The 16,691-nt window shown below is 38.3% G+C and overlaps 1 protein-coding gene across 1 annotated transcript; it reads left to right on the forward strand.

Annotated features, from left to right (window-relative positions):
- The first annotated feature begins 12,021 nt into the window (after positions 1–12,021).
- Positions 12,022–13,638, forward strand: LOC123249834 (V-type proton ATPase subunit S1-like). The gene has a single exon (XM_044678944.1). It carries the CDS (start codon positions 12,268–12,270, stop codon positions 13,636–13,638), a length of 1,371 nt encoding a protein of 456 aa, XP_044534879.1. The 5' UTR covers positions 12,022–12,267.
- Positions 13,639–16,691: the final 3,053 nt, after the last annotated feature.

Below are 16,691 nucleotides of genomic sequence, written 5' to 3' on the forward strand. Positions count from 1 at the left end.
GGGCTATAAAAGAATGCATTCCTTTTGATCCAATAATACCACTACTGGAGGGGAAAGGACCCACTTGTACAAAATTATTTATAGCAGCTCTTTTTTGATAGCAAAGAATAGGAAACTAAAGGGATGCCCCTCAATTGGGAAATGGCTGAATAAATTGTGGTATATGATGGTGATGGAATACTATTGTTCTATAAAGAATGATGAACAGGATGATTTCAGAAAGAGCTGGAAAGATCTACATGAACTGATGCAGACTGAATAAGCAGAACAGGAAAATATTATACACAATAACAGCAATATTGTGTAATGATCAACTGGATAGACTTAGCTACTTTCAGCAATGCTATGATCTAGGTCAATTCTGAGGAACTAATGACAAAGAATGCTATCCTCCTCCAGAGAAAGAACTGTTGGAGTCAAAACAAAAATGAAAGCATATGATTTTTCATTTATTTATTTGGGTTTATGTTTGCAGGTTTTGATTTTATAAGATTATTCATTTACAAAAAGGAACAATATGGAAATATGTTTTGCATGATAATACATGGATAATCTAGATCAAATCATCTGCCAGCACTAGGAGGGTGAAGGGAAGAGAGGGAGGCAGATAAGTTTAATCATATAACTTAGGAAAACATGTGGAAATTTGTTATTACATGAAATTGGTAAAAAATAAAGAAAAGAATAAATCAAATAAAAAAGCTTGTTGAATTGAATTGGATTTAATGATGCATTGTAAACAGAAAGAGAAATTGATTTAGGTAATAACTAAAAGCTAGAGAGTATGAGATGGGGTTCCATTGTTACTCTGCTCAAGTCATCTGGAATACAAGTCTTCTCAGAATAAGGCAGTGTTATCTAGTGCCAAGAATTCTGATCTTAGAACCAGAACACTGGATTTCATTTCTTGTTCTACTATTACTGGCTGTATTACCTTGAACAATTCAGTTACTCTTTTTGAGCCTTAATTTTCTCATTTGATAAATGTGGATAATAGTGATTTCTCATTACCTGCCTCATAGGGTTTAGAGGATCAGAGAATCACAAAATTAGAGCAAGAAGAGACCTCAGAGGCCATCAAATTCATTTTACAGAGGAGGAAAGGCTGAGGAAAGTTGAGAGATTTGTCCCAAGTCACAAAACAATTAAACATGTAAGACTGTATATGAACACAGGGCTTCCCGAGTCCAAATGCAGGACAATATATATTCTATCATACTGCCTTTATACTAAAGTGATTTATTATTATTATTATTATCATTATTATTAGGAAATTCAATAGATCACTGTTTCTCTTAAGTCATGCTTATGCTGCATTGGTTCCAACAAAAAAAAAGCCAGAATGGTAGTTTTCTGTCTGTTAGGATTCCAGGCAAATATATCATTATATACTTGGATTTGGTCATTAAGAATGAATTGAACAAAGACACTCCCTTCTTCCCTCCCCATTCCCTCCCCTCACCCAAGCTACACAGTCCTGTACCATTGATCTAGAATTGGAAGAGATAGTAGTGGTGGTCCAGTTGACCTCTATTTTATAAATGAAGAAGCTGGGATCTAGAGGGGTGAACTAATTTGTACAAGGGTCATGATTTGAATTCAGGTCCCCTGATCCCATATTCATCAATGTTTCCATCCCACTGTTCTTAATCCTGACTGATTCTGAAGATTTTTCTTAAAAGTAGGGCTTCCCAGGAATTCCTGTGCTGGGCTATTTGAGTGCCCTGTTGGCAGCAAGGCATCATTTTTCCATCTGAGAGCTACCCTATCTGCAGCCTGAAACCTTAGACTACTTACATGCTTTCTTAACTCCATGACTTTTTTTTTTTTGGTCCTGACCATCATATACATACATGCTCTTCTGTCACTTTTGATTCCCTTTGCTTGTGATTTTGCCTTTTACCTCCATCCCCCATACTTTTATGTCTCTCCCAAAGCCTGCTTACTCCAGCAAGGAATCCCCATCCAGGACCTGAACCTACATGACTAATCCCTTTTGCTCTGCTCAGATTTCTCCATCTTGAGATTCTGTGCTCTGCTCTGGGCAACCTGTATCACAAGTAGTGAAGAGTGCATGACCAGCTCTTTAGCTACAGCTGTACACAGGGTCAGAACTGGCAATGTGGCAATACTGGCCCCAGAAAATACACTTGTAGTTGAGAGGCTGGAAAGACTTTAGAATATGGGTACAGAGATCCTGGAGAGGGAAAACTGCTAGGCAACTACCAGGGTGATGGAGCATGGCAGGACCTGGTGGAGGGAAGCCCATCTAGGCTACAGCTCTAAGAGTAATAAGGGAAATACACCATCTGATAACTTCTCATTTATTTTAATGATTTCTTTGTTGTTGCCTAGGTACCAAGCTTGATTATTTCTACTTGTTGAGCAGAGTACAGATACTGTGCTAATTTTACCTTCCTGGAGCTAAGCCCTGATTACCCTGCCTTAGTTCTAGCCCTTCTGACATTCTGCCTTTCAGAACTTATTTCTAGAACCTGATACTCTAATCTAGCACAGTCTCAGCTCTGTAGGAGAATTCTGGGTCCTCTTTTAGGTCCTACCCCTGGATTAACCTTGGAACATCTGATCAGCACAGAATAGGACATGCTTATGTTAGTATACAGAGTAACTAACTAAAAGGCCAGGATAAATAAAAATAAGTCTACCAGTAGTTCAAATTCACAAATAAATAGATTGAAATCATTCGAGGGAATAACTGGTCATTGCTGATATTGAAAAAATAGGAGACAGAGATGTGACAGGCTTTTGTTTCTGCTCAGGGCTGGCCAGGCTAGGGCAGTTTTGAATGTTGATGAAATGAAATATTGACACAAGAAAAGAATTATGCTTTGGGCTCTGAATCACTAAGCACCTTCTAGATGGAGAGCTTGAGTTCGGAGCGGAGGCACTGAGAAAGAGTTGAGAATAATAATGGTGAAATGGGCTTTAAAAAATTATGTGTGCTACGTGTTAGAGCAATTCAATCAGCCTTGAAAATGTTGAGGGGCTACGTCAAATGGGATGTGTGCGAGTCCTAATAGGAGATTAGACGCTTTCCTGGCAGGACTCCACTGAGAACAGCACTCACTGCCAGTGTAATCTTCATATCACGGGGATGATGACTGTGGTGTCCTTGAGCAAAGATATAGAGAAGGACAAGGAACTGACCTGTGTCCGGCATTATAGGGAGGACTCAGGAGCTGCAAGACAAATGACCAGGGGCTTCTTTCCAGCTGGGGAGCATGCAATGCTCATTAATATTTCAAGGAGTTCAGTTAGCTCAGGAAGGAGAGCTCCTTGTATAGGAGGGGTCAGCTCTGGCAGTTCATTTACAGATCAGAGAATACACGACAGACGGACATATTTCCAGGTAGTCAGACACTTCCATCTCTATTCAGAAGACATAGCTATGAAAAGTAGCTACCTATTTACTAAGAGCCCATAGCCTATTGAAGCTGAGCCTCTTGGGGTGGGAATCTGGTGTACCCTTTTCTGCTGGGCTTTTTTGATAGGAAAAACCCGCAGTGGAACTCTATTTGGCTGCAAACTTCTCTCCACTGACACATCACAGAATTGCAGAATTTTAGCATTGGAAGAAAGCTCAGATGCTATCTGGTTCAACCTTTGTCATAATTTTTCTTTACACATTGGTCAAACAAAGATATCTTTGTATCTCCAGCACTTACCAATATTCCTCACATGGAAGAATTTAATTTCTTGTTAAGTCATTTCAGTCATGTCCTACTTTTTGTGACCCCATTTGTGGTTTTCTTAGCAAAGATACCGGAATGCTTTGCCATTTCTTTGTCCAGCTCATTTTACAGATGAGAGTACTGAGGCAAACAGGGTGAAGTGACTTGACTAGAATCACATAGCTCTTAAGTATCTGAGATCAGATTTGAATTCATGAAGATGAGTCTTCCTGATTCTAAGCCCAGTGCCCTAGGGTACCACCTAGCATGCCCTGCATATACTAGGTGCTTAATAGACATTTGTTATTTTGGGTTGAATTATATTAATTCTCAAATGAAGATATCCTACTGTATTCTATGGACAGGTAATTCACAAAATCTTACCACTAATTCTGTTCATTCCTTTTAGAAGGGAGGAGGGTTAAAAGAGATTTTATTAAGCATTGATTATTTGTCAGGCACCATAATAATTAAGAACTTTTAAAAATATTATCTCATTTGCTCGTCACAACAACCCTTTGAAGTAGGTGCTATTATTATGCACATTTTAGAGATGAAATTGAGCTGTCAGGTAAAGTAACTTGTGCAGGGTGTCTGAGGCCATATCTAACTCAGGTCTTCCTAACACCAAAGCAAACCTTCTATCCACTCTAATTCCTTTATCCATTCTATCCACTGTAGTACACAGCTGCCAATGATTATTCATAACACTTTTGCAATTCGCTGGAAATCATAGATCTTTTTCATATGAACTGTTTTGTAGCCATGAGAAGTTGATTTTTTTGGCAGATTCAAGTGTAAGACTTTATCTCTATTTGAATGCAAAACTTCCAATCTGTTGAATTTTTTTAAAAACCCTTAACTTCTGTGTATTGGCTTATAGGTGGAAGAGTGGTAAGGGTGGGCCATGAGGGTCAAGTGACTTACCCAGGGTCACACAGCTGCGAAGTGTCTGAGGCCGGATTTGAACCTAGGACCTCCCTTCTGTAGGCCTGACTCTCAATCCACTGAGCTACCCAGCTGCCCCCTTGTTGAAATTTTTTTACTCTAATTTTGATACCTCCCTTGTTAGCTTTATGCCATCCATGAACTTGATAACTATTCCATTTATGTTTCAACTAAGTCACTGATACTTTTTATTTTTAACAAAACAGGGAATGGTCAAAGGTTATGAACATTTATCTAGAGAAGAATTGCTAAGGTTTCACAACCGCATGATAGAATGCTCCAAATCACTAATAATGAGAGAAAATGCCAATTAAAGAAACACTGAGATTTTACCTCACAATCTGAAAATTGGAAAAAAATGAAAAAAATTACAATGGTCAATACTGGAGGAGTTGTGGTATTTTGGTAAAGCTGTGAGATGCTACAATCATTTTTGAAAGCAAATTGGAATTATGCAAATAAAGTAAACAAAATATTGATGCTCTTTGCACTAGAAACTCCATTACTGGGTTTGTAATCTAAATAAGTTATCTGTTCTTAAGAAGTAAATCCCCATAAACACCAAAATATTTATAGCTGCACTTGATAAGTAAAGAATTTGAAATGAAGCAAATGCCCATCAGTTGGACATGACTAAACAAATTGTGGTGGTACATGAATGTAATGGAATATTACTGAGGCATAAGAAAATGATGTGTGTGACAAATATAGAGAAGCCTGGAAAGATCTATCTGAACTGATGTAACGTGAAACACGCAGAGCCAAGAAAGCAATGTGCAGAGTAACTACAACAATGTCGATGGAAACTACTACACACCAAAAAAATGAAGTGGATGTAACAAAATTATAAAGAAAAAATATGAGAAGATACCCTGAACCCCCCACTTTATGGAGGTGAGAGGCCCCCCAGATGTTACACATCACATAGATTTTAGGCTTTTTTAGTTCATTGAACAATTATGCTGATTCCCCCCACCCACCCAAATGAAAATGTGTTTATTTTATGAAATGGCTCTCTCTGAAGGGAAGGGAGAGGGATACAAGGGCTAACTGTAATGATGTAATACACAGAAGATAGCAATAAAAACAAACAATAAAACAGAATAGGAATCATATCCTTTCTTGCTGGCATAATAATAGTAACAACAGGGACCCTGTGGTATAAGATTCTTGATTAAGAAAGGAAAATTGAAATATGTTGCTGTCGATTTCATTTCATTTAAGTTTTGAAAATTGGTACCCCACATAGTGTATTAAATATAATATCTAATATGGTATATTCAGAAACATTTGATTAGCCAGAAAGCATTATTAGCAACTGGGCTGAGTTTGTTCTTCTTATAACATTGCAGCCTCTCCCTAATCTTTACACATCAAAACATCTTTTTTAACCAATATTAATGCCCCACTGGACTTTTTGCCTCCCTTAGACTATAAGCTTCTTGAGAGCAGGAACTATTTTTGCTTTTTCTTTATATCACTAGGACTTAGCACAGTGTTTGAAATGTGTTATCGTTCAGTCATTTTTCAGTTGTGTCCAATTCTTTGTGACCTCATTTAGGGTTTCCTTGGCAAAAATAATGGAATAGTTTGCCATGTTCTTCTCCAGCTCATTTTAAAGATGAAGAACTGAGGGAAACAGGGTTAAGTGACTTGCTCAAGGCTCATACAACTAGTAAATATTTGAGGCTGGGATTTGAATTCATGATTAGTTTTCTTGATCCCCAAACCAGTACTCTATCTAGTGTGCCACCTAGCTGCCCTACCTGACACATAGCAGACATTTAATAAATCCTGATTGACTTGACTTGATTACTGATTCAAAATGAGAAAATTCTTTCTTTTTCTTTTTTTTTATTTAGAACATTTTCCCATGGTTACATGATTCACAATTCCCTCTCCCCTGCCCCTGCTCCTTCCTGCCCCCTCTTGGAGCTAACAAGAAATTCCACTGGGTTATACAAGTTTCATTGTACAAAACCTATTTCTGTGTGATTCATATTTGCAGTAGAGCGACCTCTTAACATCAAAATCCTGATCGTATCTATATTGAACTATGTGATCAATCATATGTTTTTCTTCTGCATTTTTGTTCAGATAGTTCTTTCTCTGGATGTGGATAGCATTCTTTCTTATAAGTTCTTCTGGATTTTCCTGGGTCATTGCATTGAAGCTAGTATGTCTCTGTATACAATGTTCTCCTGGTTCTGCTCCTTTCGCTCTGCATCAATTCTTGGAGGTCTTTCCAGTTCACATGGAATTCCTCCAGTTCATTATTCCTTTCAGCAAAATAATATTCTATCACCATCAGATATCACAATTTGTTAGTCATTCTACAATTGATGGACACTCCCTCATTTTCCAATTTGTTGCCACCACAAAGAGTGCAGATATATATGTATATACATATATACATATATATATATATATATAATTTTTTTCTACAAGTCATTTTCCTCATTATCTCTTTGGAGTACAAATCCAACAGGGGGTATTGCTGGATCAAAGGGCAGGCAATCTTTTAAAACCCTTTGTGCATAGTTCCAAATTATCCTCCAGAATGGTTGGACAAATTCACAACTCCATCAGCAGTATATTAGTATCCCAATTTTGCCACATCCCCTCCAACATTTATCACTTTTCTTTCCTGGCATATTGGCCAGTCTGCTAGGTGTGAGGTGGTACCTCAGAGTTATTTTAATTTGCATTGCTTTAATCAGGAGGGAGTTTGTTGCTTTCCTTCTAATTTTGATTGCATTGGTTTTGTTTGTACAAAAAGTTTTAAATTTGATTTAATCAGTCATTCATTTTATATTTTGAAATGCTCTCTATCTCTTGCTTAGTCTTAAATTCCTTCCTTTCCCACAGATCTGACAGGTATGCTATGTTCACCTAATATATTTATGACTTCACTCTTTATGTTTGTCATTTACCCATTTTGAGAAAAGTATTTATTTTTCTTACAAAATTTATGCACAAAGGAATCAATAAAGAGCCTCTTTGTACATTTTTTTCAAGTTCACAGCTAGAAAGCTCTCTTTGGAAGGTATTATTTGATCTTGAAGGAAACCAGGAATTCTCAGAGGTGAAAGTAAGAATAGAGAGAATTCTAGACATGGGGGACAGACAGTAAATGGAAGGACACATAATTGGGAGATGGGATAATTGTGCATTGGACAGCAAAATCTGAATGGATGGAATGTGTAGAAGGCTGTGTAAGAAAACAGAAGGAAAGAACCAGGTTATGAAGAACTTTAAATTTCAACGATTTTTGGTTTGATACTGGAGGTTATATGGAACCCCTGGTTTTTCTTGAGTAGTGAAATGATATGGCCAGACCTACACTTTAGTAAAAACACTTTGGTTGCTTTATGGAGGATGGATTGGAGGGGCAGAGATTTGAGGCTGGGAGATCAATTGGAAAGCATTATAACAGTCCAGGGAAGAGGTGATAACTTGAAACAGGGCCGTGCCCATATGTGTGTAAAGAAATGGATGTATAGGAGAAATGGTGTAAAGATGAAAATGACAAGACTTAGCAAGTGATAAGATATGTAGGGTGAATGAGAGTGAGGAGTCTGGAAAAGCAAAAACATGATGATGCCCTCAAGAATAGCAGAGAAATTTGGAGGAGAGGACTTTTTTGGGGAAAAGATAATGCATTCTTTTTTGGGATATGTTCACTTGGAGATGTCTATTGGATATTCATTTCAAAATGTTCAGTAGGCAATTGGGAATGCAGGATTAGATTTCAGGAGAGTGTAATATAGGATTTTTAACATTAATTGTTCATATATATATATATACATACATATATATGTGTGTGTGTTTATAATGTTTATATATATATATGTGTGTGTGTGTGTGTGTGTGTGTGTGTGTGTGTGTGTGTGTGTTCTGGAAATTGACTGTATAGAGATGATAATTGAACCCGTGGAAGCTAATGAGATTATCAAGTGAGAAGGTATAGAGAAAAAAGAAAAGAGGGGTCAGGAGAAGAGGGAATACCTTCCATTAGAGGACATAACATGATAAAGATCCAGCAAAGGATTCCAAGAAGGAGCAGTCAGATAGGAAGAGAACCAAGAGAAAGACTAGTGTCTTGAAAATCCAGAGAAGAGAGAGTGTCTAGGGGGAGTTGATCAGTAGTGTCCAGTGCTGCAGAAAAGTAAAGGAGAATTAGGATTGTGAAAGAACCATTACATTTGGCAATTAAGAGACCAATGGTAAATTTGGAGAGAGCAATCTCAGTTAAATTATGAGATTAGAAAGCTAGATTCACTCCAAAAGGGAGTGAGAAGAGAGTACTTGAGGGCATCAAGTATAAATGCTTAAAAAAAAAAAAGGAATTTTGCTTATTAGGCAGCTAGGTGGTGCAGTGGATAGAGTTTTGGGTCTGGAGTCAAGAAGATCTGAGTTCAAATTTGGCCTCAGACACTACTTGTGTGATCCTGGGCAACTCATTTAACCCTTTTTGCCTCAGGTTCTTGGGGCAATGTGGGAGAGGGGCAACTAAGTGGCTCAGTAGATTGAAATCCAGGCCTAGAGACTAGAGGTCTTAGGTTTAAATCTGACCTCAGACATTTCCTAATTATGTGTCCCTGGGCAAGTCACTTAACCCCCAGTGCCCAGCCCTTAACTTTTCTGTCTTGGAATCAATGCATAGTATTGATTCTAAGAAGGAAAGTAAGGATTTAGAAAAAATGAGGTGGAGAAAGAAATGGCAAACCACTCCAGTATCTTTTTCAAGAAAACATCAAATGTAGTCATGAAGAGTCAGATAAGACTGAAACAATTGAACAACAAGCAAATTAGCTCAGAAGGGAAGGAGAGATACAAAATGATCACAAACAGGGAAAGCAGTATCAAATGAGAGTATTTTTTTTAACCAATTACAGGTAATAACAAATTTCCACACAAGTTTTCCTAAATTATATTATTGAATATATCTCCCTCCCTCCCTTCCCTTCCCCATCTCACTGATAGAAGGCAATTTGATCTGAGTTATACATGTATTACTGTATTTCCTTCTTGTTCATTAAATGAGAATATTTTAAGGAAAGGGGATACACAGTTGTGTTTGTAGACAGAAGGGATGGAGCAAAGAGATAGGGATACTTAGTAGAACTATCACGACATTTGGCTGTAATGCTTTAATGGTATTTTTGTGAAATGATGGTAGTTGGGGCCATTTTGGGCGATGGATGCCTGTGATTCTTTTCTAAGTTTAAATCTATTTATTTATTTATTTGCTACATTAAAATACTCGGGTAATTCCTTCCCTCCATCCTACCCTCCATTAGAGAAGGCATGGTTCGACAAAAAGATACACATATATGTATATATAAAACTATGTCTTGCTTATTTCTATACATCAATTCTTTCTCTGGAGTAGAATGTTCACAAGTCATTCTTCAAACAATATTTCTGTTGCTATATTTAATATTCTCTTGGTACTTCTCCTTGTTTCATTCTTTATACTTTCATGTAGGTCTTTTGATGTTCTTTTAAAATTAACCTGTTTGGGTAATTTCAGAAAAAGTTGGAAAGACCTACATGAACTGATGCATAATTATATAAGCAGAATCAGAAGAACACTGTATACAATAACAGCAATAGTGTATGATGATCAGTTGTGAAAGACTTACCTCCTTTCGGCAATACTATGATTTGGGACAATTCTCAAGGACTTATAACAAAGAATGCTATCAATTTCCAGAGAAATAACTGTAGGAGTAGGAAAGATCATAGTTTATGATTTTTCATTTTATTTGTGGTTTTGTTCTGGGGTTTTGGTTTTATGTGAGTATTCTCTTACAACAATGACCAGTATGGAAGTATATTATGTATAAACCAGATCAAATTGCTTATCATCTCTGGGAGGTGGGAAGGAAGAGAGGTAGGGAGACAATTTGGATCTTATAATTTTGGAAAATGTATTTCGAAAATTGTTATTACATGTAACTGGCAAAAATTTTTAAAAATATATACATATTTATAAATTAACCTGATTGTCATTACAGTGTAATAGTATTCCATCACAATCATATTCCACAACTTGTTTAGCCATTCCTGAATGGATAGGCATCTCTTTAATTTCTAGTTCGTTGCCACCACAAAGGGAGCTGATAAGAATATTTTAGAACATTTAGGTTCTTTTCCTTTTTCCCTGTTAAACTTGGGAAATAAACCTAAGAATGGTAAGAAGTTTTATAACTCTGGACATAATTTGAGATTGCTCTCCAAGATGGTTGGACCAGTCCACTAATCAATAATGATTTAGAACATTTTTTCATATAGTTAGTTATATATAGCTTTGATTTCTTCATCCCCAAACTGACTGCTTATACCATTTGACTATATATCAGTTCAGGAATGGCTTATATTCTTATACATTTGATAAAGTTTTCTACATATTTTATTTATGAAATCTCTATTGGAGAAACTGTCTGTAAATGTTTTCCCCAATTTACTGCTTTCCTTCTAATCTTGGCTACTTTAGTTTTATTTGTACAAACTTCTTATTTTAATGTATTCAAAATTATTCATTTTACATCTCACAATACATTCTATCTCTTGTATATTTATACATTTTTCTCCTATCCAAAAATCTGATAAGTAATATGTTCCCTATTTTTTAATTTGCTTAAGATATCTCCTTTTATGTCTAGGACATGCATAGATTTTGATCTTATCTTGATAGAGCAAGATATTGGTCTGTAGTTTCTGCTAGGCTGTTATCCAGTTTTCCCAACAATTTTTACCAAATAGTGAATTCTCATCCCTAAAAATCTGGATATTTTATCAAAACACAAAGTTACTATATTTTTTACAACCTTTGTTGTATGTTTGTTGTGTTCCACTGATCGACTTTTCTATTTCTTAGCCTGAATGAGATAGTTTTGATAATGACTATAGTTTAAAATATAATACTGTTAGATTTCCTTTACATTTTTGGGTTAGTTCCTTTGATATTCTTGACATTTTGTTTTTCCAAATGGATTTTGTTGTTATTTTTTTAAACCCTTACCTCCCATCTTAGAGTCAATACTGTGTATTGTTTCCAAGGTAGAAGAGTGGTAAGGGCTAGACAATGGGGGTTAAGTGACTTGCTAGGGGGTCACACAGCTAGGAAGTGTTGGAGATCAGATTGGAACCCAGGATCTCCTGGTCCCACTGAACCATCTAGCTGACCCCTATTATTTTTTCTAATTCAATAAAATTCTTTTTCTGATAATTTAATTGGAATGGCATTGAATAAGTAGACTGAGTAGGATTGTCATTTTTATTATGTTGACTCTGACCATTCAGGAAGAATTCCATTGATTTAAATCTGACTTTATTTGTATAAAAAGCATATTTCAGTTTTGTTCATGTTGTTTCTGGGTTTATTTATTCTATTCCTAGGGCTTTCATTCTCTCTATGGTTGTCGGAGGCCTGTAATTCATTGTAAGCCTTCTTAGCCTCCCTGCACTTCCTTTCTCTCCGATCTAGGCTGCCGCTCAAACGTCAGTTACTTGGACCAAAGAGAACTGGTTTTTTATGTGATTCAGCCTCTTACTTCCAACGGAAACTTGTGTCAGGAGTCACCTGAGCAGCTCTGGCCTTCGAAGGTGCTGTTGGATCATGGCGGTAGTGGCACGGGCTGCTGTGCCCCAGCTAATGGCCGCCGGGTCTCCGGCCTCTCTCTGGCCGCTGTTGTCCCTGTTGGCGCTGGTCGCCGCCGCCGCTGTGGATGTGAAGAGGCCCGTACCGATGTTGATCTGGTCCAGCTCTCATGCTGTGTGGGTCCCCCCGGCAAATGCCCATGAAGGTCACGTCACTACGGATCTCCAGCTTTCCTCTTACCTACAGCTCGCCCTGGAGAAGGGACCCCCAAGAATGCTGCTCTTACTGCAGGAAGAACTAAGCGTAGAGGATTTCACCGTTTTCGGTGGTGCGTTTGGCAACAAGCAAGATAGCGCTTTCCCTAACCTGGAGAACGCTCTGAAATCGGCTCCCTCCTCCTTGATCCTGCCTTTAGTGGAGTGGCGCGCAATCAATATTACCTTGCCCGCCTTCCTGAAGAAGTGGGGACCTAGACCCGTCATGGTGGAGCGGGCCAGCCTGGAGGAACTGAAGCTCAAAGACAACGCCTCTGCTTTACTGCACCTGACACTGCCCCATGCCAACAATTCCGGCTTGATGGCTCGAAAAATGCTGTTAACAGGTAATGATGAGATTATTGGGCAGGTGGTGAGCAAGTTCAAGTCAGAAGGTGCTCCCTATACAGCCATAATGACTGCTATTCAGCCTTCGCGGGTGGTTCGGGACTTGTTGCTGCAGCGTCAGATGCTGGAGCCACCTGAGAAGGAGAGAGAATCTTCACAACCATTGAGCTACAATGATACACAGCCTCGCATCCTCTTCTGGGCGGATCATTTCATAGTGAATAATGAGCATCAGTCATTCGATCTGAGTAAAGCCACCTTTAAGATGCCAGTCAACCTGACGGGCTCCAGCTGGAATAGCTCCTTTGCCCAGCTGGTGCTGACATATAAGGATATCTTTGGTCCTTTCCTGACCGTCAAGTTTAAACTGAGCAATCGTTTCTACTCCGTTTCAGCTAGAACGTGGTTCAACATTGAGCAACTAGAGCTCCGTACCACTAACTCCGTTGTGGTCTTCCAGGGCACAGGGCTCACGGGACCCAGCCCCTTCTCCTTCCACTGCCAGGCTTTTTCCACTGCGGATCAGAATGGTTTCCTAACCCCTGCACCTGGGCCCCGTCTCTGGAATGTGACTTTCACGGGCTTCCGTATTCAAGCCTTCCACGTGAAGTCGAATAACTTCGCCTACGCCTGTGACTGTGACGGATTCTTCTCAGGCATCATCTGGATGGGGCTATTCTCCTGTTTCTTCTTGCTTTTAGCCTTCATATATGGACTGCATATGCTGCTCGACCTCAAAACCATGGACACCTTTGAAAACCCGAAAGCAAAACGTTACTACGATTAAGAGGAAGGGTGACCCCTTCGGTCACATGGGGGGACCAGAAGGATTGGAGGTGCAGCCACGTGTGGACTTTGCCTCCCCCCTTTGGAATAGCTGCCAGGCTAGTATTCATTTGTGTTTCCTCACTTTCCCACCTCCACCAGTTGTTCCAGAGCCCTTGTTTCCTTTCTCTGCCCAGTCCATGGTAATAAAAAACACTGTCTGTCTCTGACAAATACCAACCCCCATCCCCCAACTCCAGAGAACTAGGAGGCTAGAATTTAGCTCTGCCTCTGATACCCTGAGGCAACCCATTCCTATAGAGAGAATCCTCTCTATGGTGCAGGAGGAGAAGGCAGCACCTCCCTGTTGTCCCCCTGGGTCAGCAAGAGCTAAACATTCACTTACACACACGCAGACACACACACACACACACACACACACACATCTGGATATACATCTATAGACACTTATTTGTGCATATATTTCTTATTTTGAAGTGGAAGGAGTATCCATGATCCCATTCTTTCCTCTCTGCTGGCTGCCTATCCTTACTTATTCTCCTCAAATCTCTGCCTTTAGGATTAGCCGCTTCATTGTAGGAGACTTCTGGGGATTATAGTCAAAATGTAATTGTAAAGTTGGGAAGGGAGCTCAAGGTGAAGGTAAGAAGGAAGAGAATGGACTTGAAACCTAGGCATTTGGCTTCTTATTTGCTTGTTGTTTTGTCTTTTGGGTTGGGATTTTTTTTGTGTTGTGATGCTAAAGTTCGATGTGATAAGAAATTGAAATAAAATTTTAACCAGGACTCCATGAAAAAAAAAAAAAAGAAAGAAATTAGTGTCATTATCACTGGGAAGCCGAAACTTCAGAGAACAGGACAAATTCTTAATTGAAATTGCACATTCAAACAGGGCAATTCAAACCAATTGGCAATTAATCAAGTTACCAGGGAATGGAGGCAATGGAATCATGAATAATCTTTGTGTTTTAAGTGCTTAAATTCTTGTGATTTATTTAATTCCTGAATTTAGGACATGCACAGAGACTTAGCTCATCAAACACAGTGGGAAATGCTCAATTTTGCTAACCTTGAATACTGAAAAGGACAAGGTAAGAAAGTTGTCAGGTTTGTGGTCTTTCAAGGAAATCAAACGAGAGGAATTCTATGCTACTTTTTTTTTTTAAAACCCTTACCTTACATCTTAGAATCAATAAGGCAGAGGAGTGGTAAGGGCAAGGCAATGGGGGTTAAGTGACTTGCCCAGGGTCACACAGCTAGGAAGTGTCTGAGGCCAGATTTGAACCTAGGACCTCCCTTTTCTAGGCCTGACTCTCAATCCACTGGGTCATCCAGCTGCCCCCAGTACTTTTGTTTCTTAAAAAAAGTCTCTGAATTCATTATATCTAGAACTTTATATATAATATTCACCCAGAACTTTGTATAAGGAACTTTTGTTTTTTAAAACAAGTATTTGCATTCATTCTAACTGATATATTACAAGCTGATGGTTAGTAGTGGTATAGGTTATACAGGGGAAAGAATACTTACTTGGAAGCCAGAGGACTTGGATTCATATTCTACCTCTGATTCTTACATGTATGACCTTGGAAAAGTTACTTCTAGTCTCTGAACCTCAGTTTTCTCATCTGTAAATTGAGGAGGTTGACTAGGTGGTCTCTGAGGTTCCTTCCACCTTTAGGACAATGATCTTGTTTTGATTTCTGGCTCTGCCACTAAACTAGCTGTGTGATGTTAACTAAATTACTTAACCTAAGTCTCAGTTCCCTTATCTTTTAAATGAAAATGATGCTAACTATATTACAAATCTCCCTGGGGAGATGAGCTGATATTAAGCTAAAAAAAAGAATTTATGTAGCAGCAAAGGGCTAGATTTTAAGCTGTTGTTAATAATAGCTTTATTCCTAGCCAGCCTTCTTAGGTTTAGGCCTAGTTACTTAGACTCTTATTCAGGAGGAATTATTTTTTATGATGATCTCATTAATCTAGGATTATTATTCCATCCCAGTAAAACTGTCTTTTGCTTACAATCTTACAATGAAAGCATTTCTCTGTCTTTGGTGTAGGGCAGGAAAGAAAAGAATGAATGAAAAAAAACTCAAACAGAGAAGTAATTTTTCTCTTATAGAAACATTCTCTTCAATGTACCTAAATATATCTATAATTAGGCATTTCTAAAATAACTAAAGAAAGAAAAAGAAGAAAGGTGGGGTTTGGGTAGCCTCTGGATTATAATGGACAGGAGGACTACAGGTTATTCTGGAACAATCTGTGTAGAGAGTGGCCCTGAGAATTATGTTGATGCTACAGTTCTGCTTTTTCATTTTTCCAGATGGAATTGGAACTTCTTCAAAGTCTACTGAGTGGTTGGTTGTTAATGTGTCTATCATATGCAACATGGTGTTTGTTCCTAAAAGGACAATGGATTTATATGTTTGTTTCTGTGTATGTAGGCATACAAATAAGCAATATGATCCAGTGCTATGGAGTCAGAAGCCCTAGGTTCAAATCCAATCCCTTTTTAACTACTACTTGTGTGCATTTTAGAAAAGTCATCAGGTTCCTCACCTCTAAAATGAAGGAATTGGACTAGATGGCTTCCATAGTCCTTTACTCTTTTATATCCATGATACCATAAATGCTACATGCATCTCTCTCTTTCTATTGTTGTCTCTCCCTGCTCACCAACCACCACATCATTAAAATGTACCGCTATGTTCTTATGGCTCTTATAGAGGACAGCGCTGGCTAATGGAACACAGAGCCCCTTGGTTTAACATAAGAGATTGAAAAAAATGACACCCCATCCCCATTCAACTTGATCTTCTCTCTTCACCCAAATTAAGCTTTCATTAGGGCAACATGACACCTACTCTGACCGAGGTTTGTTCAGAAAGGATCAACTTCTCAACCTTTTATTCTGAGGAGTATATTCCCTTATAACAATTAACTTCTAAAAATTCTACTCTCATGAAGGGAATCTGATTTCTAAAAAAAAAAGACCGTCTTCTCTAATGATGAGAGCCAAGGATAATAAGAAGCATCAAGTTTGGAC

This window comes from Gracilinanus agilis, chromosome 5 (assembly GCF_016433145.1).
Source record: "Gracilinanus agilis isolate LMUSP501 chromosome 5, AgileGrace, whole genome shotgun sequence".
NCBI classification, from domain to species: Eukaryota; Metazoa; Chordata; class Mammalia; order Didelphimorphia; family Didelphidae; genus Gracilinanus; species Gracilinanus agilis.